A 14,996-nucleotide genomic window follows, 5' to 3' on the forward strand; every position below is an offset into this window, starting at 1 on the left:
TTTTAATATAACATTTAAATATGAAATAAATGTAAAATAAATCATTAATAAACATAAATGTATATATTTACATTTATACATATATGTATGTTTATGGAAGTGAAAAAGATGGTAGGGAAAGGCGAAATCTGAACAAATAGCCTGACTGGGCAAGCAGAAAAAAATCTTTACTTTTGAACCCAGATAGCAATTCATAACAACAAGCTGCAATTCCTCAAACTACATGCACTCCATTTGGGCCCATTTAAAAAACAAAACAAAAAAAACACTAGACTAGAGGAACATCTTACCAGTATCTGAACTTGGAGCCCAAACTGAAGTAGTGCGCAAAGAAGTTCTTCTGCGGAGGAACGGGCCGATCTAGCCGAAAGAAGGTGTGGTGTTCAACACAGGCCTTCCAGAGGTTCTTACAGGCCCTGTAGTTTACCATGTTGAACCCGAGCAATGTCTCTCTCGTCTCATGCTGTAGGCAAAAAGGAAGAGAAAAGATCTTAAAGCTATTAAATCAAGCATACTGCATCCTTAACCCAAAACATAGGAGATGTTGGTGACATTTACATTCCCTGCTCTGGATGTTATGTCTTCGTGAACATGGGCCTCTGTTTGAAACCTGGCCAAAGTACCCACCCAGAAAGCTCTGCTCAGGAGAGACCTATTAGGACTGACACTATAATCTGCAAGACTCCATTGGTCACTGGGGACTCCAGAGGGGGGTAAATGCACTTCCCAGAATGTTTCTGGTTCTGCAAATCGCCAGCGCTGCGACCCAGGTCCAAGGAAATCGTACCCACTCAGCCAAGTCGTGCCATCTGGGCATCAATTATGGATCATGACATCATTGAGTTCTGCTTTTAGTCAACTGCTTCTGAAAGGCCCCCGTGCATTATTCACACCGCCGGGGTGTTTTGAGGTCTCCAGCAGAGGGTCTGTGGCGCTGTTGAGAACCGGTTCAGGCAATCGGCACGACTCTAATGTCAGGTCTCATCCCGCTCCCCCGCATGCAAAATGCATCATCTAGTTTCCATAATTAATAAGCTGTAAAGAGTCTCTATCTCTCTCCACATCATCACTGACAGCAGGGCGGTAATTACAGAGGGATTTCAAATAAAGAAAGATCAGTGGAGCAATGGGAGCCGATATGCTCTTTAATTTGATATTGCCTGAGTAAGTTGGTTTATTAATCGGAATTACTGCTCCCTGCAGTTTGTAAATTGGACTGGTGATATCTTTTGGGCTCATTTTATGATTTTACACCCATACCATGCCCTACATTTTTAATCACAACCTAATTATGATATTGTGACACATTGTGAATTGTGACATTTGTTTTGCAATATGCATCATATTGTGAGGTAGCTGACAATGCCTTAGCAAACAATAATGTTTGCTATTTTACTCAGAAATACATTACATGGCCAAAGTTAAACATGTTCTGGATGCCGTTTTATGTTGCTTTGCCTTACTGATCAAGAATGACAGTATTAGAAAAAGTGTAGCACTTACCGCCTCTTTTCTCAGCTGGACGAAAAACTGCTTGCATTTAAAAGATATTTTTACAATCTTCAACCTAAAATAGAAGAAAAAAAAATTGTTGGCACAACAAAAACATTTTCAAGGGCAGCAACAAACACTTATTCTGAGCTGTTAAAATTCCATGACCCATTTCACGGCCCTTTGAGTGTCTCTAAGCTTCACTCCTATTAAAATATGACTCATAGTGAAGCTAAATATATTCTACACAACACACACTCTCAAATGTCTGAATAAACACATGCTGGAGCAGCCTCAACCACTTATGATACATCCTGTCACACAGTCCCAGCACAACACTGTACAACTCACAAACAGTCAATGACTGAGGTAGGTCAAACTCAACTTCAATTGTTTTTAAAGGGGTCATCAGATGCCCATTTCCCACAAGTTGATATGATTCTTTAGGGTCTTAATGAAAAGTCTGTAACATACTTTGGTTAAAATTTCTCAATGGCAGTGTAAAACAACACCCTTTTTCCCCTGTCAAAATCAGCTGTGTTTTCAGCAACTCGTTTTAGTACATGTTCCTTTAAATGCTAATGAGCTCTGTTCACCCCACCCATCTCTTCCGTGGGGTAACAAGCCAAACATGAGACTGTTTACTTTAGCCACGGAACTTGCTAACTAGCACATTATTAGGAAAGGGGCGATTTGCAAAGATTCATAAAAGGACCTTATACTTCCTTCTTCTGTAGGTGAGGCTGGATCACGAATGATTTGCGCGAACAAATGCATTTAGGTAGATCGGGGGTGCATTCCCTTCAAAAACATATGTAATCCACTGTGTCTTCAGCGGCTCAGATGTCAGGAATAAATGACGACTGCTATGTTCATTATTAGATCCAACAACAGAACACCTCAATCGCTTAGGAGACATTCTTGTCTATCACCGCTCCGGAGTCAAAACAATGGCGGACTGATGACAGCTCACTCAGGGCGGGTCTAAGGTAAAACGCTAGTGTCAATCAACAATTGTGGGAGGGGCCTGGGTCTGTGTGGCATCTGAGAACGGCTCGATTTGAGAAAGGGGAAATTATTTAACGAGATTTAAAAAAAAAACACTGGGTGGATCTTTATCATTATAGGGTGGTTGTGTACACACACTGCCAACACACATTTCAGTTCAAACAACTTGTAAAAGTGCATGTCGCATCCGATGACCCCTTTAAAGAACATGCTTCATTGGCATTCACCTATTTTTCTATTTTAGAAAGCACCCCTGAACTGCAAGGGTGAACAATAAAAATCATCAATAAGTGCAACCGTTTGCCCTGAGAGACTGGCTGACATCTAAGGCAAACAGCCCCTGTTCTCTTCTGGGCTAAACATAGTTTGCCTGGAAAGCATCTGTGTGTGTATTTCAAGTGGGAGATGCTTGGACTACAGCTACAGAAGCAGCTGGGCTTGAGTGCCAGAAAAAACAGCCTGGTGATGGAGGGGGAATAAAGCTTTGCATGATAAGGATTTGGGTGCCGCTTTTTACAATTACATTAGATCATTTAGTATTCTGCACAATTTGAAACGAATGCAAACAAAAATGCCTAAACATTTAGAACCCCCATGGTGTATTTCACCCCATTAAGAATGGAATTTAGTTTGCTTACATAAACAACAAACAATTTAAAAATAGATATACATATATCATAATTTAAATTTAAATGTAAATTATCATGTTTTCAACCAATAACCTGTTAATCTGCTTAAATGCAAGTTAGTATGAGGACAATTTAGTGTGATTGGTAAAAATTGTAGTATAAATACTTTTCCATTAAATAAATAAATACATTTTAATAACAGGGGGAAAACCTGCAAGTAAATATAATAATTTAGTTAATAATATCAGTTAATAATGAACAGCAATATTAAAAACAAGGTTTAAAAAAAAAAAAAAAAAAAAAATCAAAAGATCAATGACAAAAAATAATAGCAATAATAATAAAAATGTAAAAAATTCTTCCACAAATGAATAGGAGATCTCACTACCATATAAATCTCTGCAGCCACAACAAGCGACAGGACAGTTTGTTGGTTGTCTGGCTTTCATTTCTGCTGCTTTATGCTGAGGATCCCACAACAAAATCTTATATAAAACACTGAATACGTTCTGAATGGCTCATATTATACAGCATTGTGCAGCATTTAAGCGTTAGTGTTAGCAGAGTACTACCTGGTTGAAACACACCTGGTTAAAACAGTGTAATGTCCAGACCACACGAACACAAAAAAATCATAGCAACAGCATTTGTATTTAACAAGCCAGAAATCTTCATTTAATACTGCTATGAAGCTGACAGCAACGCTTTACATTCAAACTGGCTTAAGTTTGCAACCTCAGCTGACATTTCAGCCCGAATGACACCAATAAGGCAAGTTCACTTACCATGGAAAGTAGTTGATTCGTACCCTGTTCTTGTAGATGGCAATGCCAGCTGACATCACGCCTATGAAAATCTCTGTGTTGCTTTGATCCTGAAAGCAAGAACAGAGGGAAAGACAGAAATTATTAATGAGGATCATTTAGCATTTTCAAGCCTGTATAACTGAAAATCTCTGCAAAATGTTAATAATTTTCTTTTCCATACAATGAAAGCACAAATGGTGATTATAGTCCTCTAAAGCCATACAGGAGCTTTGCTGTTTCATTGATTATCTCTATTTGTTGCATAGAGGCTGGTGTGTAGATACACAAAACAGCTCTGACTCACTCACCCTTGCATAGTGCAGTTCCACTCCATAAAGTTCCAGCGTTCGTGCCGTGTTCAGGTAATTGAATTCAGACTGTGCTGGAGTAAGTCCACTGTGCCCAGGCCAATAAAAAAAGAGAGAATAAAGAGTCAAAATGAAGACATGTGCTTCAGCTTCACATCACAAGATAGTGAAGTAGAGATAAGTGGGTGTACAAAACTCTTGTCTAAATTGCATAAATTGGTGCCTTTCAGAATCCACTGATTTGTTAGTATGTCTAAGATGCAGAGGACAATGTGTTTCCTGTTCTCAGCACAGCTCTAGAGTGGGCGTACTGAGCCATGAGCACTGAAAAAGCACACGTGAGTATGTTAACTAACACATGCGAGCCGTCATGAATATTCATAAAACCATATGTGAAATCAACAAGACTCCTTCATTTTGGCAAATTTCTGACAGTAATAGGAATTGTTGATTAGAATAGTGCAACAACAAGTTTAGAGCGGTGACTCTTACCTGTGTTGCTGGTGATGTTTGGTGACCTCTTTTTCAAAGTCCTGTGGCTGGTTGGGGATGAAGCAGAACTCAGACAGGTATCCTGGCAAATTCTCAGCTTCACTGTAATCACCCAGCTCAGCTGAATCACACAATACAAGCACAGCGTTACGGATAACAGCCTTGAATCATGACAGTACAACATGCAGACCATGTCACCTAATACTGTATATAAAGGAACGGGATCACTTATGGACACACACTGGTGCCTAAATCTCTTAATCCCTTGCTTTGTGTGTGACTTACATAGATTATTATGTGACCAAAAAATCTGAGCAAAATGCCCTACAAAGATTTTTTTTTTCTTTTTTTTCCAATAATACAGGTTTTTACTTTTGAAAGAAATTGATACTTTTACTGATGCATTATTTGAAGCATTTCATTTATCAAAAGTGACAGTAATTACTTTTACAGTACATTACACAAATAAATAAATAAATGTTTCTTGAGCAGGACTTCAGAATGTTCATGTCACAGTAAAGACTAAAGTTATGCTGCTGAAACTTCAGCTTTGCCATCGCAGATATAAACTGCCTTTGTGTCAAAAAAACATTAAAATAGAAGTTTTTTAAAATAATAATATTTTATAATATTTCTGATTTTACAAATAAATGCAGCAGTGGTGAGTATAAGAGACGTCTTTCAAAAAAATTAAAACAGTCTTACCTACTCCAAACCTTTGAATTGTAGTTTACTATATTTGAGTATACTATAGTATAACAGTATATTTGAAAATATTGAAGATAATGATTAAAATGTGTACAGTGACAGTCATGTTAATTCAAAGTGCATGAATACATACACATATACACATAAACAGTATCTCACAAAAGTAAGTACACCCCTCACATTTCAGCAATCATTTTAGTAGATCTTCTCAAGGGACAATATTACACAAATGAAACTTGGATATATTTTAGAGTAGTCAATGTGCAGCTTGTATAGAAGCACAAATTTACTGTCCTCTAAATATAACTCAACATATAGCCATTATTGTCCAAATAACTAGCAACAAAAATGAGTACACCCTAAGTGAACATGTCAAAACTGTCCCAGACCATGATGCTAACACCACCATGCTTGATTGTAGGCATGACACAGTTTTCTTGGCACTCCTCACCAGGGTGTCACCACATGCTGGACACCATCTGAGCCAAACAAGTTTACCTTAGACTCATCAGACCACAGGACATGGTTCCAGTAATTCATGCTCTTGGACAGGTTGTCTTCAGCAAACTGTTTGCAGGCTTTCTTGTGAGCCAGCTTCAAAAGAGGCTTCCTTCTGGGATGACGGCCATGCAAATCGAATTGTTGCAGTGTACGGCATATGGTCTGAGCACTGACAAGCTGACCTTCCACCTCTGCAACCTCTAAAGCAGGGTTCCTCAAATCTTACCCTGGAGGTCCAATCCACTGCAGAGTTTAGCTCCAACCCTGATCAAACTCACCTGTCTGTGATTTTCTAATGATCCTGAAGACATTGATTAGCATGTTCAGGTGTGTTTGATTAGGGTTACAGCTAAACTCTGCAGGAAAGTGGATCTCGAGGTCCAGATTTGAGGAGCCCTGCTCTAAAGCAATGCTGACAGCACTCATGCATCTGTTTTTTGAAGCCAGCTTCTGCACATGACGCACAGCACAAGGACTCAACTTCTTTGATCGACCCTTGCGAGGCCTGTTCCGAGTGAAACCCGTCTTGGGAAACCTCTGTATGCCACTGGCCACTGTACTGTAACTCAGTTTCAGGGCGTTACCGAACTTCTTATAGCCTCGGCCATCTTTGTGGAGAGCAACAATTCAGAGAGTTCTTTGCCATGAGGAGCCATGTTGAACATCCAGTGGTCAGTATGAGAGAACTGTACTCAAAGCACCACATTTTAACTGCTCTAAAACAAGATACACAAATTGGTATAGTCCTGTCAAGCAGACAAAAACATGAACATGATGAATAGGACATGTGGCTTTGCATGGTTAAATGACGTATATCTGTTTTCACGTAGGGTGTACTCACTTTTGTTGCCAGCTTTTTTGACAATAATGGCTGTATGTTGAGTTATTTTCAGAGGACAGCAAATCTGTACTGCTATACAAGTTGCACATTGACTACTCTAAAATATATCCAAGTTTCATTTCTATAGAATTGTCCCTTGAAAAGATATACTAAAACGATTGGCGAAATGTGAGGGGTGTACTCACTTCTGTGAGATACTGTACACATACATACATACATACATATACATATATACACATACATACAGTATATGTGTGTGTGTGTTTGAGGCTATACCACATAAGAGTGTTTTAATGTGAATAAATCAAAAATTTTGTTAAGATAAACAATGTAAATGAAAACAAATACAGTATAGAGTATATTTCTTCACATGTTTTAGATTCTATTTTCAAAAAATGTTTTCCTTTTTATCATGTTGGGCAGTCTTTTTTGTTGCTGACCAGCTGACATTCAGATTCATTTACGCCAAGCATTGGAATATCATTACAATCATCCTCATTCATTTAAAATAAAAAGATGAAACGCACTAATGCTTCAAGTTGATTATTAAACACCTATTACAATATGTATTATCATGTAACACACATAAGCGCTCAGTAATTCTTTGACCAAAAAAACAAAACAAAAAAAAAAAACTCAAATGTAGCATTTAGCATCAATTCTGCCACTATGGCAGCTTGTCAGTAAACCCTAAAGCAAACAAAATGAGTTGCAAAAGATAGCGCTGTCCTAGGCAACCGGGCTCAACAGAATCCCCTCTGACCTATATAGTGCCCAAACTGCATGCTAAAAGCCCCGGAGAGACCGAAGCAAATGTGCTCACTACAGCAATCTGTCAAGAGTCATTATTGCTGAGCTCAATCTGGCAAGCGGACCCCCGAGGGCCCAGGATATGCCATGTCACTGCTCCGTCTCGAATGGGCACTATTAGGTTAACTAAGATGTGCTGGGCTGTGTTAGTGCCTGCTGCACTTCAGAGAGATTTCTTGCTTGCATTTACTCCCGTTTTACAAGCCAGTGCTTGTTAAGCATTGAGGTTGTGCACAGATGGAATGTGCCGTGCTGAGCTTGCGCTGTTGTACTCTGGTGGTTTGCTTGGAAGCTCAGTACTGGATTTGAGTTTGCATGATACCATCATTTATCAGAAAGAAGTGTGGGACATTACATTGGTGGAAAACAACTTTAATTATAATTCTGCTGCTATGCTAAATTGCTATCAATTTCTCTCACTCAAGAAATAGAGAATTACAGGCGCCTCTTGTTCGACACCAAACATAACATTAAAAAGGATTTAAAATTGTAACATTAAAGTTAGTGCGACCAAACCAGAATTAAAGCAAACCACATGTAATTGACTGTCACATACTGCTCCGCTTAAAAAAAAAAAAAAACTGACTTAGATTGTGGCTTCTTTGTCATGTAGATCCTACAATCGTTCTTTTCAACGAATGGCTTATACTTACACTGAACAGCGTACGATGCCAGGAGTGCGGCAGTATTGTGCGGACAGGGCAGTCTGGGAAGGATATAAATTATATTAAATTAACAGTGTAAAATGTAAGAGATCAAACCAAATTACTGTATTTAAGTTGAAACCATTGAAGAACATGCAAATTCAGAAGCACAAACTGCAGTGGTATCACAAGATGAATATTGAAGGGACAAATCTACATAGTGCTAGTTACAGATATCATTTATCAACCTACTTTTAAACTGAATTTTAGGAAGAGATTTACAGTTAAAAATAGCCACACATGATCCAGCTCACCTTCCATTGAGTATGTCCTGCTTAATCTGTAGAAAATACTGGTACCTACAAAGATGAAAAAAAAACACGACAAATAATCTTTGTGAGCCACTAGACTAAAAATAGCTCCGATGTACTGTTCATGGGGTGAATTTTTAAATATTTAAAAACTTCCTACATACAATGTCCATGCTATATTGTACTGCAGTAAAGTTACATTAAATAGAACTGCATTATTATTAGGGGTGTCAACGTTAATGCATGCGATTAATCTAAAGATTTTAACGCGTTAATATTTTTTTGCATTTGATAAGATTTGACCCCAACTTCTTCCCGTCATCGCAGCACGGAAGGTTATCTATCATTGTGTGATGAGGGTACAGCGAACCAGTGTTGCCAGGGTAACAGCACAAGTGGGCTATTCTGAAAATACAGTTGCGGGAAAAATTACAGAGCCGTGGGTTGCGTTTTTTTTGCGCTACTTTTATAATGTACCACGGCCGCCCAAAGTGTATGTAGACAAATAAAAAAATAAAACAGATCCTTTTACTAATGTGTATAATACTTGGAATGTATCCCTGGCAACTTAAGAACGGAGAGGCGGTTGTAACATCACAAACAACGTGAGTTTCAGCCAGAGCAGCAGAAATAAACTTGACAACAGCCACTATAGATTATATAGATAATAAACACACGATTACGATAGGATATTTGTATGTGATTTTCTTGAGAAGAATGTGTACATCTGAATGCGATGTGGCTTGGTAAATGTTTTATTGCCAGTAAGAGGCTGATAATGGCTGAATGAAAACAAAAGAATAACGATAAAAGAATAATAAGGATTATGTCTCATACCTGGCGGAAGGGTGAAAGGTTCTGTTTCATTAAACTAGTTTGTCACGCATTTCTTTATTTCAACACATTTACAGGTAAATCCTAGTATTTTAAATTTGTGATTAATCATGATTAATCATAGTCCATGACTGTGATTAACACGATTACATTTTTTACTCGATTGACAGCACTAATTATTATCGAACCAAGCAAAACCAAAGCCAAGACCCTGTTATGAGGTGTCCAAAGTTTGTGTAATTTGATTATAGCATAAAGATTTAAACATTTACATTTATGCATTAGGCAAATGTTTTTATCCAAAATGACTTCTGTGGCATTTTATCAGTTCTTGCTTTCATGGGGAAGCAAACCCATGACCATACTCTACTGTTTGAACAACTTCTACTGTTTTATCACCAAGGTCAGTCCCCAATATTTTTGTCTGTTTTGCTCCTTAACATTGACATTTGCTGTACACATTTGGCAGTTGCTTTCTTTCAAATTAGCTCACATTGCATACATTTTATTTTTTCACACTTTCTCTGGGTACTGAACCCATGATGAACTTAGCATTGCTCATGACATTCTCTACTGTTTGAGCTACAAGAACACTACAAAGAGATAATGCAACATTATCACTATGATTCACTATGATTCACCACCGCCAATTCAAATGAGGAGGTCAATCACTGTTGTTTTACTCATGTAATGCTTTACTCATCTCTCTTCTAGCCTGTACTTCTCTGAACTATTTTTGATCTCAGTATTACAGCACTTCTTTTACAGCCTCCTTAGAAATGAGGATTACAACATAAGAGATTTAAGTCTGCTTAATAAATACATGTAAAAGAAATAGGGCTGTCGATCGATTAAAATATTTAATCGTGACTAAAATCGCAAGATTGTCATGAGTTAACTCGTGATTAATCACAATTAATCGCACATTTTTATCTGTTCTAAATGTATCTTAAATTAACACTTTTCAAGTTTTTAATACTCTAATCAACATGGTCATGGACAAATATGGATGCTTTATGCAAATGTATGTTTATTATTAGTGAATCTATAGTCAACAGAGCACGAAGACTAGACATGTTTCAAAGGTCATAGATGTTTTTCAAAGAACTGGTTCATGTCTATTAGACATGAAAAAAGAACATAGAAAATAGCAGGTTCCCATTACTTCTCTTTCTTTGCACTGAGCAATTTACTTACACAAGCCTGTTTACATTTTCGCAAAACAGGGCAGCTCACTTCTTAAAAAAAAATAAAAAAAAAATATATACTATGGGTTAGGCCACGGGCCAAACCGAAGATCCACGCTGCACTAATCACGTGTTAATAAAATTAGCACCATTAAAATTAATTTGCGTTAACGCATTATTAATGCATTAATTTTGACTGCCCTAAAAATAAATAAAATGAAGAATCCATGACATCAAATTTTTTTTGGATTTTGTCTATTAGCCTTGAGGATCTTTAAATTCTATAGTGTACACTTAAAACACATTTAAAATACACCCTATACATAAATGACTGAATTTGTTGACACATTTTTTTTGAATAAAATGACTAACATCCTGCCTCCCTTCAAATAGTCTAATGTTTAATGTATAACTGGGATCTTAGAGAAGAAAAGGTATTTCAACATTGAAAAAAAAGCTTTTTAAAAACCAAAGCTGAAATCCACTCACCGTGTGTATTCTTCCTGAAGTTTGTTGGGGTCACTCACAAAAAATTTCACCCGGAAGTTCAGATGATGTGGAGAGCCCCCTAGCATTTAATTCATCAAAACATTGTATAAGTACAAAGATGTACAAATACAAAGGAGGAGAAAGAATAATCAATAGCTGGTGGTAAACAACAGCCCAGGCTGGTGCCTTTTATAAAATTACTTACTTTTTAATTGCCTCCTTATGGGTTTATTTGGATCCAGCCACCTCTATAAATTATTGATTGAGAGAAAGAAAGAGAGAGAGAGACAGAGGTAGAGAGAGAGGAAGAAAAACCTTAATAACATGGCAACAGTCCAACACAACCTAATGCCACTCAATAATTCAATAGGCTTGTCTTTTCAGCTGTGGAGAGGTGGAGATGTACTTATCTGCAGTTACAACACAAAGAGACAAACTGAGTGTGTTTGTGGAGTAAAAAAACTCTTTAACTTTGATCCAGTTTCAGCTGAATCAATAGAACTACAAAATCTGTTCAACCACAGATCGAGCGATTGGTAGATGCCTACTGGTAGACTGATGAAGGTGTAATATGAATACTGATAGTATACATACAACACAAAGACATCTAATATGTTTGCTTTCATCTGAATGATGCCATTTTTTGTGACTGTAAGGTTTTCAGAAAATATACACCAATGTTGTTGTGGCGTTTAAGACTTTAAAATGATTTGGGCCACCCAAAAGGGGGAGATGTTTCACAGGATCTTTAATGCTGAACCATTGTGTGTCCTACATTCCTAAATGTGAACCTATTTCAGGAACACTGGCCATTCACACACTCAAGTCTCAAATGCTTCAAGCAAAATCTCCATGAATCACTGAGGGCAGACCGCCTCGGCTCCGGAACACCTTTGAGCTTGACCTTTGAACTCACCGGGCTATCAGAGGAGTCGTCGGCCAGGTGCAACCCAAAATAGTCTCTCTCGGTCAGCTCCAGGTGCTTGAAGACAGCGTCCAGTAGGATCTGTCCTTGATCGTGCTTCTACCAAGATAGAAAGAAACATGTTAGTTCTAAAAATAAATGTTACAGGATTATTTGAATATTTTCTTATATTTTTAATCATTTGAATAGATTTGCATATTTGAAAATATTCATTATTGTGTTTATTTAATATCAATACATTTTGAATTTGACTCCTTCTGAAATATACTGACTTCACTACTACTATACAATAATATATTTCTATCCTGATTTCATCACATTCATTTTGCAATGTTGTCCAGTCAATACAGAGTATAATAAAATAAAAGGTAACCTAGAGCACAGTGTAACATTATAAATGAACCAAATCAGGCCGTAGACTAAAAGCAAAACCTCATTAAGTGTTGCTGTTGTCACAACAATTATGTGCATCTTTGCAACTGAGTGGCTGACATCAGCGGCAAAGTAAAACAGGAAGTATGCCCATCTTTCCAGCAAAGGCCAGGCCACTTTGGTAGTTAGAAATAGTCAGACGTCATGGGCCAGTTTTATTGGCTGTCAGATCCGTTACAGCATCCTGACAGCAGAGCTGAGGCTTTAGCAGCGCTTTTATTTCCTGTTTTACCCTTTTAAATGGTCTTGGAAATGCCAAAACAGCATATTCTGAACACATGCCTTCAGATAAACACAGACAGACAGTTCAAAGCACATGCAAGCTGTGTTGCTCAATAAACAAAATACGGTAGTCACATCAGCAGAATGAATGACAGGCCAGTCGAGAGAAAACGGACAGTCTGACGCCTCTGCAGAGCTGCAAAGTGTGAGAGGAAAGACCGAAAAATGGAGCACAAATACAACATACATATTGACATTTCACATAGAAAAAATAATATTGAAACAAATTATAGAACAAATTGAAACATTCAAACCAAATTTGCACTTTAATGCTATTTGTAACACTATTGTCTTGCTTAGGGTGACTTATATCCTTATTTCTGAATTGAGTAAAATGCACAAACTTTGTTTTCTTATTGTTTTCATACTTGCTAAAGGAAATGACTGAAAAATAGTTTGGACCAATAACATGCAGTCTTTGTACATAATCGACACATACATGTAATGTATGAGGACTGTAGAGAGTATGCATGTTAATAGGAAAACAATGCCAAAACCCAGAAATTGTAGGCAATTTAGAAACCCCTTCCAGGACCCTAGTCATGTTAACAATCATTCAAAAGTTTGGGGTCAGTAAATTTTCTTTTCCTTTTTTGAAAGTTTTTTTTTTTTTTTTTTTTAAATTGATAAAAAGTGACAGAACATGGTTAGAAAAGATTTCTGTTTTGAACAAATGCTGTTCTTTTTAACGTTTTATTCATCAAAGAATACTGACAAAGTATCACAGGTTCCAAAAGATATTAAGCAGCACAACTCTTTTCAACAATAATAATAAATCAGTATATTAGAATGATTTCTGAAGGATTGTGCGACACTGAAGACTGGAGGTTTGCATCACAGTAATAAATTATATTTAAAAATGTATTAAAATAGAAAACGTCTAATAATATTTCACAATATTACTGGGGTTTTGGGTTTTGTTTTTATCTTGATGAACATGAGGTACTTTAAAACAAACAAACAAACAAAAAATCATTAAAAGTTTTATTGATCCCAAACTTTTCAATGGCAGCGTATATTAATAAGTTCAGCCCTAAAGTACATACTAACTTGTAAATTCAACCATATGATTTGTTTTATATATCAGCATAAGAACAATTATCAATAACAAATAGGTCTTATTAAAGGCATAGTCTGTAACTTGTTTTGTCCAATAAATATTCCATGCATAAACGCCACATTGGGCACCATAACCAGCCCCTACAGACAATGTCAGCAGCAAAGGAAACAATGTATAAAACTGTGGGAAAAGTTTAGGTATATCCAAAACAGGAAGTGTTTATATAGGCTTTGATTCTTCTAAATGTTTTTTTAGGATGTAGTTATGAACAAAGTTCCGGGATTTTCAGACTCTTGTGTTTCCTTCCCCTGCCCTCAGCACTTTTGTGTAGATTTACACACCAATTAAAGTGTCTGAGAGGAGATTTGCTGCAGTCTCATGGCCTCATGGCTGTTTAAGTGTGTATTTTCAACAGAAGTCAACAAAACTAACAGTCAAAACTGGAAGTTGGATTCCACTAATAAATGTCTGTGATGATGTACATGAAAGTCACAATGAAACTGGAATAGTGACAGCTCTTCTATTCCATATTGTGGCACAACAGATTATCAAAAAAGAAAAAAGAAAAAATGTAAGCAGAGACTTGGTTGGTTCTATCCTTCAGTTGTTGACTGAATGGAAGCAGAAAGGCTAAATATTAGCTTGCAGGCAATTTTAAGAAAATGCTGGGGTTCAATCAAATTAAATGATTGGATAAATCCAGCATATGTCACCAGAGAGAAGTCTATTTTTTTACTAAAAGATACATTTTTACATCATGATGTCAAATGTGGAAAAAAAAACTGATACATGCACGGATGAATTGTTCACAATAGTATTACTAACATGCATCTTGAAAATAGGTATGGTGAATTTACATTTCATGCCAACTTTAAAGCAGGAGAGGAGAGTGGTATGACAGAAATGCAAGCAAACGTGTGGCAGCTTGTCCAGAGATCGGAGGTCTGCAGGAAGCCTAAGAGTGTTTTGAAGACAGTCAGTCATCTACACACGGCAACCAAAGAAACAGGCAGCAAACACAGCCTAGTTATGACGTCTGTGTTTTGATACCAAGGAAAGACTGGTACTGCAAAGGAGGCTCACAAAGTATTTGGACAATTAAGTCACAGTTATAGCCAGCATGAATTTAATGTTATTTGCTTTCTTAATACATGTTCCTGGGGTTATTGTGCAAGATTCAACAGTGCATGTTTCAAAAGAAAAATGTAATATAAATTTTTCATCAAAATAGCTAAGCT

General features: G+C 37.0%; 1 protein-coding gene across 1 annotated transcript in view; it reads right to left on the reverse strand.

The window, feature by feature from the left end:
* The window catches only part of ptpn4a (protein tyrosine phosphatase non-receptor type 4a), a 67,153-nt gene that overhangs the window by 16,504 nt on the left and 35,653 nt on the right, over positions 1–14,996 (reverse strand). Inside the window, 10 exon segments of the mRNA XM_058786666.1 lie at positions 291–463; positions 1,504–1,567; positions 3,914–4,002; positions 4,243–4,330; positions 4,735–4,855; positions 8,248–8,300; positions 8,553–8,597; positions 11,060–11,138; positions 11,265–11,307; positions 11,976–12,083. Of these exon segments, the coding sequence (XP_058642649.1) occupies positions 291–463; positions 1,504–1,567; positions 3,914–4,002; positions 4,243–4,330; positions 4,735–4,855; positions 8,248–8,300; positions 8,553–8,597; positions 11,060–11,138; positions 11,265–11,307; positions 11,976–12,083 (863 nt within the window).

This window comes from Onychostoma macrolepis, chromosome 09, assembly GCF_012432095.1.
Source record: "Onychostoma macrolepis isolate SWU-2019 chromosome 09, ASM1243209v1, whole genome shotgun sequence".
NCBI classification, from domain to species: Eukaryota; Metazoa; Chordata; class Actinopteri; order Cypriniformes; family Cyprinidae; genus Onychostoma; species Onychostoma macrolepis.